This window comes from Canis lupus, chromosome 2 (genome assembly GCF_011100685.1).
Source record: "Canis lupus familiaris isolate Mischka breed German Shepherd chromosome 2, alternate assembly UU_Cfam_GSD_1.0, whole genome shotgun sequence".
NCBI classification, from domain to species: domain Eukaryota; kingdom Metazoa; phylum Chordata; class Mammalia; order Carnivora; family Canidae; genus Canis; species Canis lupus.
In genome coordinates, this window is record NC_049223.1 from 84,924,732 (window position 1) to 84,937,649 (window position 12,918).

At 54.2% G+C, this 12,918-nt stretch overlaps 1 protein-coding gene and 1 long non-coding RNA gene across 2 annotated transcripts; one reads left to right on the forward strand and one right to left on the reverse strand.

The window, feature by feature from the left end:
• Positions 1-832: 832 nt before the first annotated feature.
• LOC119870516 lies at positions 833-3,285 on the forward strand. Its single transcript, XR_005356205.1, has 2 exons — positions 833-1,298; positions 1,751-3,285. It is a non-coding gene; the product is annotated as an uncharacterized LOC119870516 (long non-coding RNA).
• On the reverse strand, positions 3,046-12,135 carry CENPS (centromere protein S). Its single transcript, NM_001204929.1, has 5 exons — positions 12,085-12,135; positions 9,485-9,608; positions 8,874-8,907; positions 4,926-4,992; positions 3,046-3,249 (listed from the first exon to the last, which is right to left on the reverse strand). Exons 1-5 carry the CDS (start codon positions 12,133-12,135, stop codon positions 3,046-3,048), a joined length of 480 nt encoding a protein of 159 aa, NP_001191858.1.
• Between the last annotated feature and the right edge of the window lie 783 nt (positions 12,136-12,918).

Sequence of the window (12,918 nt, forward strand, 5' to 3'; positions counted from 1 at the left end):
CCCATCACGTTGGCTGAGGCCCTCGGTGAGAGGAGGCCGGGCCATCCATCATCCCCGGCGGGCCGGCCTCCCGGGCGCCCACAAATCACTCGAGAGCGATCAGGTCGGGGCTCATCTCGGCTCCCGGAGTCCGTCTGGAGCTTCCGGGGGTAGCGGGTGATAAACGACGCGCCTGAAACTCGGCTGGTAATTTTAGAGGAAAATCCATTTTTAATGGCCAACTTTATGTACTTTCCTGGAACTTTTTCAAAATGGAAAAGCGAGAAAAGTAAATCACCTCACGAAGTCGGGAGCCCTCACGGCGGAGAGCGTGATGACGTCAAGGGCTCGGAGCCAGCGGGCAGCGTCCGGCGGAGGCTGTGGGGGCCCCGCCCTCGGGCAGGTGCGGGCCGGGGGCTCCTGTGGGCCGAGCTCGGCGGCGCGGGCGGGCGCGGAGGGGCGGCGAGGGGCGGCCCTGCCGGTGCCGGGGACCCGCGGGCTGCAGGCGCCAGGGAGTCGCCGGGCGAGGGGCCTGCCGGGGCGGAGGAGCCGGGGGACAGCGGGGCCGGGGCCGCGGGGCGGAGCTGCAGGCCCCTCAGCCCAGCGGGCGGCGCGCTCCTTCAGCCGGCGGGAGGGCCCGCGGCCCCGTCCCTCGGGCGCCCGCCTCAGCCGCCAGCGGGGCCGACCGGCTCCCCACAGGCGCCCACAGAGCGGGCTGCGCACTTGCCGGACGCGCGCCGCGGCCGCGGGAGCCACGTGAGCAACACGCGGTGAGCGCGGCGGGACCCGGCGGGGAGGCCTCGGCACCGGCGCCCCCAACCCGCCCCGGCCTCGGCTCGCGCCTGCACCCGACACCCAGACCGGAGGGCAGAGGCGGGCACTGCCCGCGGGCCAGGGAGCAGCGAGGCCCGCCATCCCGCCCAGCACCCGGGGAGGCGCCGGGCCCCACGCTGCTGGAGCCCCCACTCACGACCAGAAACTCGCACTTCGTCGCCAACGAAACAGAAACCCCAGCGCGTCAGGTGGAGGAGCAGAGACGGGTGGCGCGGGGTCACTCAACGGCCGGCACTTGCACTCTCCTGGGAAGGCCGGAGCGTGGGGCCCTCCTCGGGCTGCCCCCGGCCTTGCCCTCCCCGATCCGGTTCAGAATCCCACAAGGACACGGCAGACCCTCGGCACCCAGCGGAGACAGCGGGTAAACTGAGGCACCGCCCCAAGCCTGCTACACGTGGCCACCAGGCAGCGTTCCAGGTGGGAGCGAAGCCACCGAACCAGCCACTCTCTCCAGAAGCGAACGCTGACGTTTTCACTTTACCAAGGTCCGGGCTCCCCGCCCCCACAAGGGAAATCTCCATCTTAAACTCCTTTTGGTCGGAGGCTTGTGAAGATTCCAGGCTAAAGGGGTGGCCCAAGGAGCCGCAGCTCCTTACTGCATGTGCTTCGCCCTTTCTTTCTAGACGGATTCTTTTGCTTAAGAAAGTTCCCACAAAAAATAAAAAAATTAAAAAAAAAAAGTTCCCACAAATGGTATTAAAAATTGAGATGCTCAGGCATCTGGGTGGCTCAGCGACTGAGCACCTAACCTCGGCTCAGGTCAGGATGCGGGGTCCTGATGGAGCCCCGCGCTCGCCGCTCAGCCGCGGGCCTGCTTGTCCCTCTCCTCCCCGTGACTTCTCTCTGTGCCGTCTCAGTCTCTCTCAAAGAAAACCTTTAAAAAACAAAAGCCAAGACCCGTCATAACAGTCCTACGCACCTCCTCTGTCACACACAGGCCACTGCCAAGTACCGTGGACTCTCCTGCGCTGATGAGGACACAAAGCTAGAGACACGGCCACGAGTCGCAAAACCAGGAAGCCACCGGAGTGCGGACCTCTGCAAGGTCACAGTGTCCGGCTCTAACCTCTCCTGATGCCATGTCGCAGAGCCTTGACCCAAAAAGGAAGCTGCTCACACACACGGAGTATGATCGGAAGGACAGAAGCTTTAGGGTTCCTTTTCTTTTCACTGATGTGACACACGGATGTCACACTCATTTTCTGAGGTGGAAAGATAACACCATTTGCAGAACATGAGGCCAGGAAGCTTGGCTTGAGTGTTTTCCTGGGGGCACCGCTTACCATGTCCCTTCAAGAGCCAAACGGGGGCGGGGGGGGGTGTCTTCTACGGATCATGCCGGGCATGGGTGGTTCTATCCAGAACGGGTGTCCTCCTGAGGCAGCACCGTCAGGGTGAACGCTTCTCTACGGCCCAGCAGATCGGGCAGCAAGCTCGCCTCTGAGCCTCAGCCTGCGCATCAGGAAGACCCGGGGACAATCAGATGCACCCCGTCAGGCTGAGGACGCGCTGGGGTTCCACGCGGGGCCCTGGGGCAGCCTGGCGCACAGGACGGCCCCCAGACGCAGTCCTGCTCCCTGTCCCTCCGGCCTGTGGGAGGAGCGGTGCGCCCTGGGCCCCCAGACGCCCGCAGAGAAGGCAGCAGGACTGGAAGCTCCGGCCCTCGCTGACTGAACCAGCACAACATGTGGTAGCACTTGGGAGTGCAGCAGGTCTTCCTCTCAAGCAAACTCCTGCCCGGTGGTAAAATTACAAAAGAGCCAGAGAAAAACTGCATAAACTATGTTTTTGGGGAAAATCACCTTTAAAAAGTAGAACGGACACTTTCCAAACATCCACATGTGAGCATCACATTGGCTTCGTGGCCACACGTGGCACAGGCTTCAAAGCTACACTGGTGATCAAAAGGACAATATAAATGCAGAGAGCTTCATTCGTCTTTCGGGGCTGTCAGCCTGAAGAATTATGTAGAAGAATAAAGAAATAACTAAGATGTTTGCTTGAAGAAGCCGACCACATTTCATTGCTGACATCATTTTATTAATGGTGACGGATACGATTTCCGACCTCTGCCCCTCGGAGTCGTGTGTCAGAGCGGGGGAGATGGGGAGCATTTTCCTGGAGACTCTCCGGCTCTGACACTAGTTCTGCAGCCACAGCCGGAGGAGCGCGCAGCCCAGCAAGCCGCCTCGCCTTTTTCCTTTAATCTCTACTGATCCCTTCGAAAATCCCTCAGGGCCTCACCTGCTCCTGGCGGCCCTCCCCGAAGGCTGCTTCTGCCCCTGGCGACAGAGCCAAACTGTCCCTTCCTGAGGCTGCAGCCTCTGCCGGTGCCAATGACTTTGTCTTGTCATCCTCTAACTTCTTCTTCTTCTTCGCTCTTTGCTCTATGTTAAACTGAGTGAGCTCTTCATTTTTCTCTGTGATATATTTTAGCTACAAAAAAAAAAAAAGTAAAGAATTCCATTTTGATCTGGTTGTGAAGCCCCTCTAAAGTGGGGGGCGGGAGGGTGGGAATCTATACCCCTCCTAACCACTCCTGCCCTAAGAGTTTGGGTGGAAAAGCTTGGGTTATGTTCCTTAGAGTAAAATAGAACTTCCAGTTTTTCCTGGAAGAGGTCATCAACTACAAAAATCAACCAACTGCTGCCCACACTCCTACCAAACAGGTAGGAGCTCCCCAGGGAATCAAGAGTTAAAATGTGGAGTGTGCAGGAGCACGCCAGGCCTACGTATACTCTACCAAGCACCAGTACAATCAACACCCGCCTCTAAGTGTACCCGACGAACGTCACTGAGCAACTGCTATGCACCAGGTACTAGGGATACTAGGTAAGTAACACAAAGTCCCTGCCCTCCGGGAGGATTTTCTCAAATGGGTAAATTTAACTGCACCTCTGTCATGAAAAAAAAAATTAAGAGCCCAAAATAAAAACAGTATTTGGAAGTAAACAAATGTGCAATAAACAGGTAACTTCCCAATTAATATTCTAAGATGACTTGCACTGACCATTCCTTTGCAAAAAGAAGAAACTGCTCCCTGAGACCAACCACCTACCAGTATGACCCGCACAGAACGTATGGAGAGAGAGAAGGGTCCTCCTCACGGATACGCAGCCCCTCCTGCCACCTTAGCTGTTTTCCCGAGGAATCACAGTGTCTTTCACCTTGACTTAGACTTTGGAGAGAGGACGGTAGAAGAGCAGAGGGGGAAAGAGAGCCCAGGGGAAGTGGTGCTGGCTACTGCGCCTCTCCACCAGGGAGAATCGAGCTCAGCTCCGGGAAGTTACTGAACTCCAGCTGCCTCCCCTGTAAAATTGGGCCAATCGATCATTACTAAAAACCTCAGAGGGTGGTTGTGAGGTTTTAAATAATGTATGTAAAATAATAACGACAAAAGACCCCTGTCAACTGTCAACTGCTATACAGACTCATTCAACAACTACTTATTGAGCACCTGCTGTGTGCCAGGCCCTATTCTAGGCACAGCAGATGCAGCAGAGAAGACACAAAGATCCCCGCCCTGGTGGAGCTCACATGACAGGGAACGTAAAGTATTTTTACTGCAAGGATTAGACAAGGTCAGAGAACCTCACAGGTGCCCTGGGTGGGCCCCAGGCCACAGCCACTAGCCCGGGATGATCACAGCATCACCTGTAAAATGAGGGCACGGTCAAGACGATGTCTAGATTTCTCTGGAAAGAGAGAAAATGTGTGCGGTTTTCTGCCCGTCCCAGCCGTACACACACTCCTTCCACAGCTGGCCCATCAGAGCTGTGGTCACCGTAACACAACTATCCCCACATGCTCTAACCCATGGCCTGTCTCTGACATCATGCTGTAAATGAAATACAGGGCCAAAGTTTTGAGATGTTACAAAAAAGGCAAATTATGAAATCCAGAGAGTGCTGATTAGAAAATTTCAAATTGGCTTAGCAAGATCCATCATGATGAAAGAGAGACTATAAATTGCGGGCAGGTCTGAATGGTTCAACCGTCTCTCGTTTTTAATGCAAGGTGCCCTAGGGAATCGCTTCATGGCTGCAAGTGATTAATTGGGAATAATGTATTCTGATGGGAAAGGGGAGTGAGGAAAGAAATTCATCTCTCACCAGTGAATTACTCCTCCTGGCTAAGAGCTTCACATCTTCAGTGTTAATTGTGCTTCTTTTCGCATGTCTGTAGAAAGGGCAGGAACAATTCACCAAAATGTTTAGTATCATTTCAAGTTTTGATGAAACCCAAAAGTTCATGGTCAGACTCCAAACTAGCAAGGATCTCTAAGTAGCCCATCTTTTTAGATTAAATTCATTAACCAACAGTGACATAAAGATGAGTGAAGTGACTTAGCCAAGATACTAATTAAATAAAAAGACCATGGAAGGCAGAAGCCCATCTGTCCACCTCCAGCCGAGGCCACGGGTGCCCGAGCGGAGACCTGCATGGGCACGGCGCTCACAGCACACGCTGGGGTCGTGGCAAGTAGTGTCTGGGCATGCCTCTAGTGAAGAGAGAAAATGACACAACACGGTATCTCCCAACACATAGGTCGCCTGTGCTTACACAGACGTTAAAGACAAGAACAAAGATACCAAGATCCTGAAGCTCTTCTCCAAGGGCTAAATTACAGGAAGAGGCTCGGGCAGGTGTCCCCTAACACCCCACTTCCCAACAAGGAGCTAACATGCTTCCTCGTCGACAGCCAAGCCAGAACAAAGAACATCCTTGGAACTGGGGTCTGTGTCTTGCTCACAACTTGGGACTCAAATTCTCATTCCAGTTCTCTTATCTTTGCTTTAAAAGGTAATTTCAGGGGTGCCTGGGTGGCTTAGTCGGTTGAGCATCTGCCTTCAGCTCAGGTCATGATCTCAGGTCCTGGGTCCCGCGTGGGGCTCCCCACTGAGGAAGGGAGCTTCTCCCTCTCCCTCTGACCCTTCTCATCGCTTGTGTGCTTACTCTGTCTCAAATAAATAAATAAAATTGTTTAAAAAAAAGAGGTAATTTCAGATAATAAGCTCTAGTTAGTAATTTATTGCTCTAAATACACCATTCCTTGCCATTTCCAATTTGCTCCAAAAATAAGTAGAGACTTTGCACACGGGAGTAAGTAGGCATCTCTGTACCCTTAATAACCAGTTAAGTGGCCAACATACATAAAGTCCTCACCGAATACCTGTTAACGGTAAAATCACACAGAATCACACTCTATAATTTGGCCAAATTAAACCTTCACATCCTGCTAAATGCGCAGATACCATGTGTCCCTCCTCATGACTGACAACCCCGCCTGCGCTGACTGGACCGTTCCAGGAGACAGCTCCTAATTAGCCATGTGCAAGGGACCAGGAGAGGAGGGGAGAGGCCCAAGGGGCCACAGCAGGTGGAGGCGGTTAGGTGCCGGGTGCAGCGGGGCCCTCAGGCCCACCGTCCGGCCGCTCTGCCCGTGTTCACGCCCTTCGCCAAGTCCACAAAAGGAACAGATGAAAGGAAGCAGCCTACTGAACTGTCTACAGGGTAAGTTTAGTCTGTTCACAAGGAAGCATTTAGGAAGCGGCAAAGCCAACCCCCTCCACCACCCGCCTATCTAAGGCTAACACTGCCCTAAACGGAAGGGCAGGTACAGCCTGCGCCGCCGCCACACCTCAGAGACTCTCCTAAATCAAACCTCTGACTCCAGGAAGTCACCCAAGGGAAAATTATAAAGCAGTTTTTCATGTAATACTTTCAGCAACACAGGTTTTAAAGACTATTCCCAAAATATTCCTAGAATTTATTTACTGTCTAATATCTATCTTCTTCAAAATGTTACATCTTGAACATATTAATGATATTAGATGACTAGAGATTTCAAAGCTAAATTTAAGGGAAATTCACAACTTAAATCGGGAGATGATTTTCCAAAGTTTACAGGAGAACTATTTAAATTTAAATGCATTTTCCATAGAAACAATGTTAAAATACTGGCTGGGTTCCCAGCCAGCCTACAAAGACCCTTTAATACACAGTGGGCCTGAAAACAGTCCTTCAGACTCCTTGCAGGACTCACAGTTCTAGAAGACAGTGGCCGCAGGGACAAAACAAAGCCACACGATAAACAAAGCTGACCTGGGAATATCAATGTCATTCCATGACAAACTTTATTTTTTTTGAAGATTTTATTTATTTGAGAGAGAGAGAGCAAGAGCGGGGAAGAGAGGCAGAGCGAGATGGAGAGCAGACTCCCGGCTCAGCAGAGACACCCCCTCCCCATGAAGGGCTCAATCCCAGGACCCTGGGATCATGACCCAAGCTGGGGGCAGACACTTAACCAGCTGAGCCACCCAGGCAACCCCTGTGAGAAATTTTAAAACACGATTCTTTTTTTTAATATGCTAGCAAACTGAAGTACTATGAAGATCAGTGTGAAATTAGGCAAAGGTCCAGTCTTCAAAGAAAATTTGCACTTTGCTGGCTCAGGGTTTGGGGGCTGGGAGAGTGTGAAGAGCATTGGACACCCCTGGACACGCAAAAGGTAAGGCAGCTCAGCCAGCAAGCCTTGCCTCTCTCTTAGACAACAGCAGTTTGACAGCCTTTGCGCAGATCCTTGGCTTAGGTGCTGGCCTTCCTTGGGGAGCTTACAGCTCAAGTAAAACACACACACACCACACCCTCTACCTGCCAAGTACCCAGCAAAGGAAATCAACCTCTTAACATAAAAAAACAAAAAACAAAAAAACAAAAAAACCCACAGAGCCCATGAAAGCTCAAGGTATTACAATGCTAAATATTTCCAAATTCGTTATTTCTAGTGTTTTTATAAAAGCATCTAAAAACCTTGTCTTTTCCCACAGCTACCCCAGAAATGGCAGGAAAAGTCACAGTTGGGGGCTTACTGCTGGCATCTACCAGGCAGAGGGCAGAGAAGCCCATGAACACCGTACAAGGCACAGGACAGTCCCCACCACAACCCCGAATTAGCCAATGTCAGTGATGCTGAGATGGAGAACCCATGCTGTGTTGATTAACTTTACGCTCAAATCAAATAATCACTGGCTTACATATTCATATTTTTGTGCCACTCTGTAATAAAAAGTTGTATTTTCCCCAAAAAAAGGAAAGAAACGGCAAGGAAAGGTGATAAAGGTACTTCACAGGTGATGCAGCAGCTGGGGGGTGGGGTTGGGCGCCACGCAAAGGAGCCACCACCTAAATTAACGATGAATAAACTGCAGGAGCTATTAGTATTCCATATTATCTTTCCCTTTTTGGCCAAGTTGGAGATGCTAAGCGGTTTTTAGGGATTCATACACACAGAGGCAGCAAAGATTTAGAGTCTGCCCTCTGAGAACCTACTGCTTTAATTCATTCAAAATACTCACCCGAGCAACCAAGAGCTAACAGAAGCAAGGTGAAAAGCTCGGGGTGCGGGAGAGACTGGCACCAAATCAGAAGTGTGAGCAAATCGGAAAGCTTTAGCCCTTTCCGGCCTCAGTCATTCAAATTGCTTCATAAAAGCAATTCGTTGCGATTGTTTTCAATTACCTGAGGTACTAATTGAAGAGATGAGCATAAATCACCTGTAAAAGCCAAAGCTTACCCACTGAAAGCAAGTCACCCGCTTTTCAAGGAGTGTGTGTCTCTCTGGTGACAGATGCTGCAAACCCGAGGCTGACTGCGGGCGGGTGCTGGGTGCTGGGTGCTGCCCCAAGGCCCACCTGCAATTACTGCTGGGCATTCAGCGCGCACGTGCCCCGCACCGTCCTGCAGAAACGTTCTTCAAAGCACACACGCCCCACACGTTCACAGCCCCGGAGCTGTTCTTCCTACCTTCTTAACCGGGAACTGAACGACTCTGCGGCTTTGATAAAAAGGTACTCGGAAGGCATCGAAAACAAACAAGCCAAATCAAATCTGAATGGACGTGATTAGAGCAGATTTCGTATTCTTGCAGAATCATGATTAGAGATGAGCCTCCACAAAACGCACACACAAGAAAGACTAAAGCCCTCCTGAAATACACCACCAGGCAGAGGGTATGAATAGGATGCAAAGACACAGCAAAACGCAAGCTCCTTACTCACCTTGCAAACATTTCAAGGTCTTTGGCAAAATGTTCTGAAAGAGAAAAAGATGTGCTTTAGCTATCCTTGCGTCACTCTTTCCAAGGTGGGTGGAGGCACTTTGGGCCACCCCATCCCCAGACTGGGAGCCTTTAGCCGGTCTTGGTTTTGTGTTTTTCGAGCTATCAGCCGTTTTATTCATTGCGACCTCCTCAAAATTGTGGTCATTGTGGCCACACCTCCTTCCATGAAACTGGCCCTTAACTTTAAATCTTGCTACAAGTTAGGGCTTGAGAAAATGTTACTTTCCTGGAACTTCAAGCAGACACCAATGTTACAGGCTCAGCTGTCAACTAAACCCTGGCACTGGCAATATACAAATGTTAGAGAGCAATGATCTAAAACTTTAACGTGTAACATTCCAGGCAATTAAACACAATAAAATAAAGGTCTTCATGCCCAGTGTTGGGTAATAGAGAAAACAAAAGTTCTGCCCATAAAACATCTGATGTTACAGCCAGGAAGTGTTTCCTGCACAGCACCCGATGCTAACCCGCCCACCCCACACCTTGCTCCCAGGCAAAAGCAACTCTGGGGATTTCTGTACACAGAGGAAGGCCCTGGCTTCGTACCACACTGGCGGAAGGTCAGCTCTGAGATGGCTGCAATGGTCTGCTTGCTGAACTGCACTTCTTTGTCCGATGCGACATCCTCGCAAAGACAACCGACAGTGTAGTGCACTGCTGCTTTTAGCCTCTGGAGCAAAAATTGAAACACTTCATAGGTCAGGTTGCAAAGAAGAGGTTTTCACATTTTAGAAAATTAAGACCAAAGAGAGGGTCTGCTCTCAATTCCTTGGGCACTTTCCTAATGGCTGAGTGACTTTTCAAGTGTACTAATAAATTAATGAGGCCCTCTGGAGTGTGACTTGTAGAAACATTACTTCCTAGTTAATGGTTATGATTTAGGTCAAGTAAAGATAAGGAATTACAGCGGCAGGTTGGCAGGGAGAAAAGTCAGACTTGCACTTAGAAAGAATCTGCACGACTTTACTCAGCTACTCCATAAATATGTACCCATTCCCGCTGAGTAAAGGCATATGCTAGGTGTTTCAGGAACAATGAACAACCAGACAAAGGTGAATCTAGTGAAATGCAAAAGGATCCCATCCTTCTGCTCTAAGTCTCTGCCAGACCCAGGCCTGCATGTGACAAAGGACAAATGCTTAGGGCCATGTTGGGAAAGGCCTGTGAGGGCACATCGGACCCTCCTTGGACTTGCTGGCTTGTTAGCCCACCTCCCCAGGACCCTCACTGCTCCTCAGCAACCCTTTCAGATACTGAAGAACATATCTTTCCCATGCAGAGGAGGAGCAAAGGAGCAAAACAAAGCCAAGCCAGGATCTCATGTCCACAAACTTACTGCACCCTTGGCTGTGTTCCTTCTCCGTGCTGGAGACAGAACTGAACCGGACAGGGGGACAGCTGTACCCCAAACAGCGTAAGGTCTCTCAGCAAGTGTTCACAGCTGAGACAGGATGAGGAGGAACTGCAGAAACACAGGTCCAGGACCCCAGGGTAGAGGCCAGGCAGATAAGCAAGGGCAATTACCTTCCTTAGTTTCAGAAACCAAAAGACCGATGGTAGGAGGAGACAAAAGGACCATCACCCTGGGAGGAATATGGCCTGCCACCATCATCTTTTTTAGGTACGAGTAGCAGTGTCCTTAGAGGAACGCCTCCCAGGAAGTTTTCTGACCCTCCTCCTGCATGCCTCCTGGGCAGGGCCAAGTGCCTCTTCAATGCCACAGATGACACCGCACTTCAAGGCTAACTCCCTAGACCCTACATTCCCCAGGGGCAGGACCCTGTCAGTTGTGTTCCCTACTCTGGGCCAAGAACAGCTGCTTGAATGGGTGGTGGGATCCTCAACCAGCTCACCGATTTCTCAGCCCATCTTTGCAGCCTTACTCATCTCTTCAGCCAGCAGGTACCGGGGGCTGAGAATACGAAAAGGAAAAGCACAGCCCGGCTCTCAGGGTTTCTCTCCCACTACACCTTTGCCATCAGTGGACACTTCAAAACCACCAGTGTGGGAAAGACAGAGAGAACTGTCCCAGGACAGATCAAAGGGACGGGATTGCTAAATGAAAGTTATGACCCCTGCCTGGATCCTGGAGGAAAGAAAACAGATCAGGAGAAACCGCTTTGGGACGACTGGGGAAGTGTGCGTATGGACGGATCATTAGACACCAGGATTCACCGCATTAAACTTCCTGAGTGTGCTATTTGAGGTTGTGTAGGAGAATCCCCTCGTCGTCGGGGGAGGCACACCAGAGCAGTAAAACCTAAAGGGAAGGTGTCAAGGTACCTGCAACTAAATCTGAAATGATTCGGAAGAAAGAGAACAGAGGAGGAAATACAGCAAAGGATTAACAGCTGGTGAATCCGGGTGTGGAGCTGCGGCCGTGGACTGCGCTGTGCTTCCCCCAATACGGGAGGCCGCGAACGAAGGGCTTCCGAAGCCTAACACCGGCGGGAGGACTCTGGTGCCCTGGGCTCGCCCCCGGATCCCCCCGTTACAGGGTCCGCTCTCGCGGCTCTGCCCCGTGTGCTCCCCGGGGCCGCCCGCCACCGTCACGGCGCCTGGGAGGAGGCCAGCATCCACCCCCCAACGCCGCCTGCGGGGGGCGGGGTGCGCGGGGGCGGGGGTCGGGGGTTCGGGGGCGGGGCTGCGGGGAGGGGGCGGGGCGCGCGGGGGCGGGGCTACGGAGCGGGGGACCGGGCTGCGGGGAGGGGGCGGGGCTGCGGGGAGGGGGCGGGGCTGCGGAGCCGGGGCCAGGAACCACGCCGGGAGGAGCCCGCGGCGCACGCGCGCTCCGGGGCCGCCCCGCCCGTCACGGCGGCCACGCGCCGGGCCCGCGCCAAGGCGTGGGCTGGAGGGTGTCCCGAGGCGCAGGCCCCACGCGCAGCACAGCCACGTCCGAGCCCGGAGACCGCGGCCGCCCCCCCGCAGCCCGCCCCCAGCCGCCCGACGGCGACCCCATCACCGTGGAGACCACCTCCCAGCACCCCCCGCGGCAGCCGCGCAGGCGCAGGCGTGTCGAGCGCGCGCTCCGGCCCGGGGGACGCGCCCCGAGGAGCGCCCGGGCGAGGCCTGGGGCCCCTCCGTCCGCGGGAGCTGGACGCCGTCTTCCCCCCGCGCGGCCGGGCCGGGACCCGGCGTTCCTGTACCTGCCGGTGGGAGAATCGCTCCTGCTCCTCGGTCCCCTCGTCTTCCTCCATGACAGCGGCCCGACGAGGCCGGCGCGCGACGGCAGAGGGAGGCGGCGGCCGGGAGGAGCCCCTCGGATTTCCCGCGGCGGCGCCGGGAGACGGGCCGCGCGAGGGGACAAACCGCGAAGCGCCCCGCCCTCTGGCGGCCGCTCTAGGAAGCTCCTTCGCGGTCCGGGCGGGGCGGGGCGGGGCGGGGCGGGCGGCGCCTCCGTCACGGCGCAGGCCGGGGGACGCCGAGTTACCGAGCCGCCCGGCCCCGCAGCCGCACCGCAGCGGCCCCCACCTCAAAGGACATGTTGAGGGAGTTCCGCCCAAGGTGGCTTTTAGTTTTTATTTTTAAAGAACTTATTTATTTAACATTCATGGAGCAGCAGGCTGCACGCAGGGAGCCCGACGCGGGACTCGATCCCGGGACCCGGGTCACGCCCTGGGCCGCAGGCGGCGCCGAACCGCCGAGCCCCTGGGCGCGCAGGGCCTGACCGGATCTCCGCCCAAGTCAGGGTCTGGGGACGGGGACCCACGTCGGGCCCCACGCTGTGCGCCGTCGGTTTCAGATCCTGTCCCTGATGTGCACGTGTACACGTTGGTGCACGTACGTGTGCGTCCGCGTGCAGAAAGCCGCGGCCTCCCCGCGGGCGTTACTCCAGGGCCCGTGGAAGAGTCCGCGGAGGAGGGTCTGGAGCTGAGTGACCGCATCGCGGAAAACGGCCCAATTGCGAGGGAGCGATTTCGCCCCGCGGAGGAGCCACACGACGCGGCGGCTGGAGGCGACCCTTGTGCACACCGAGCGCC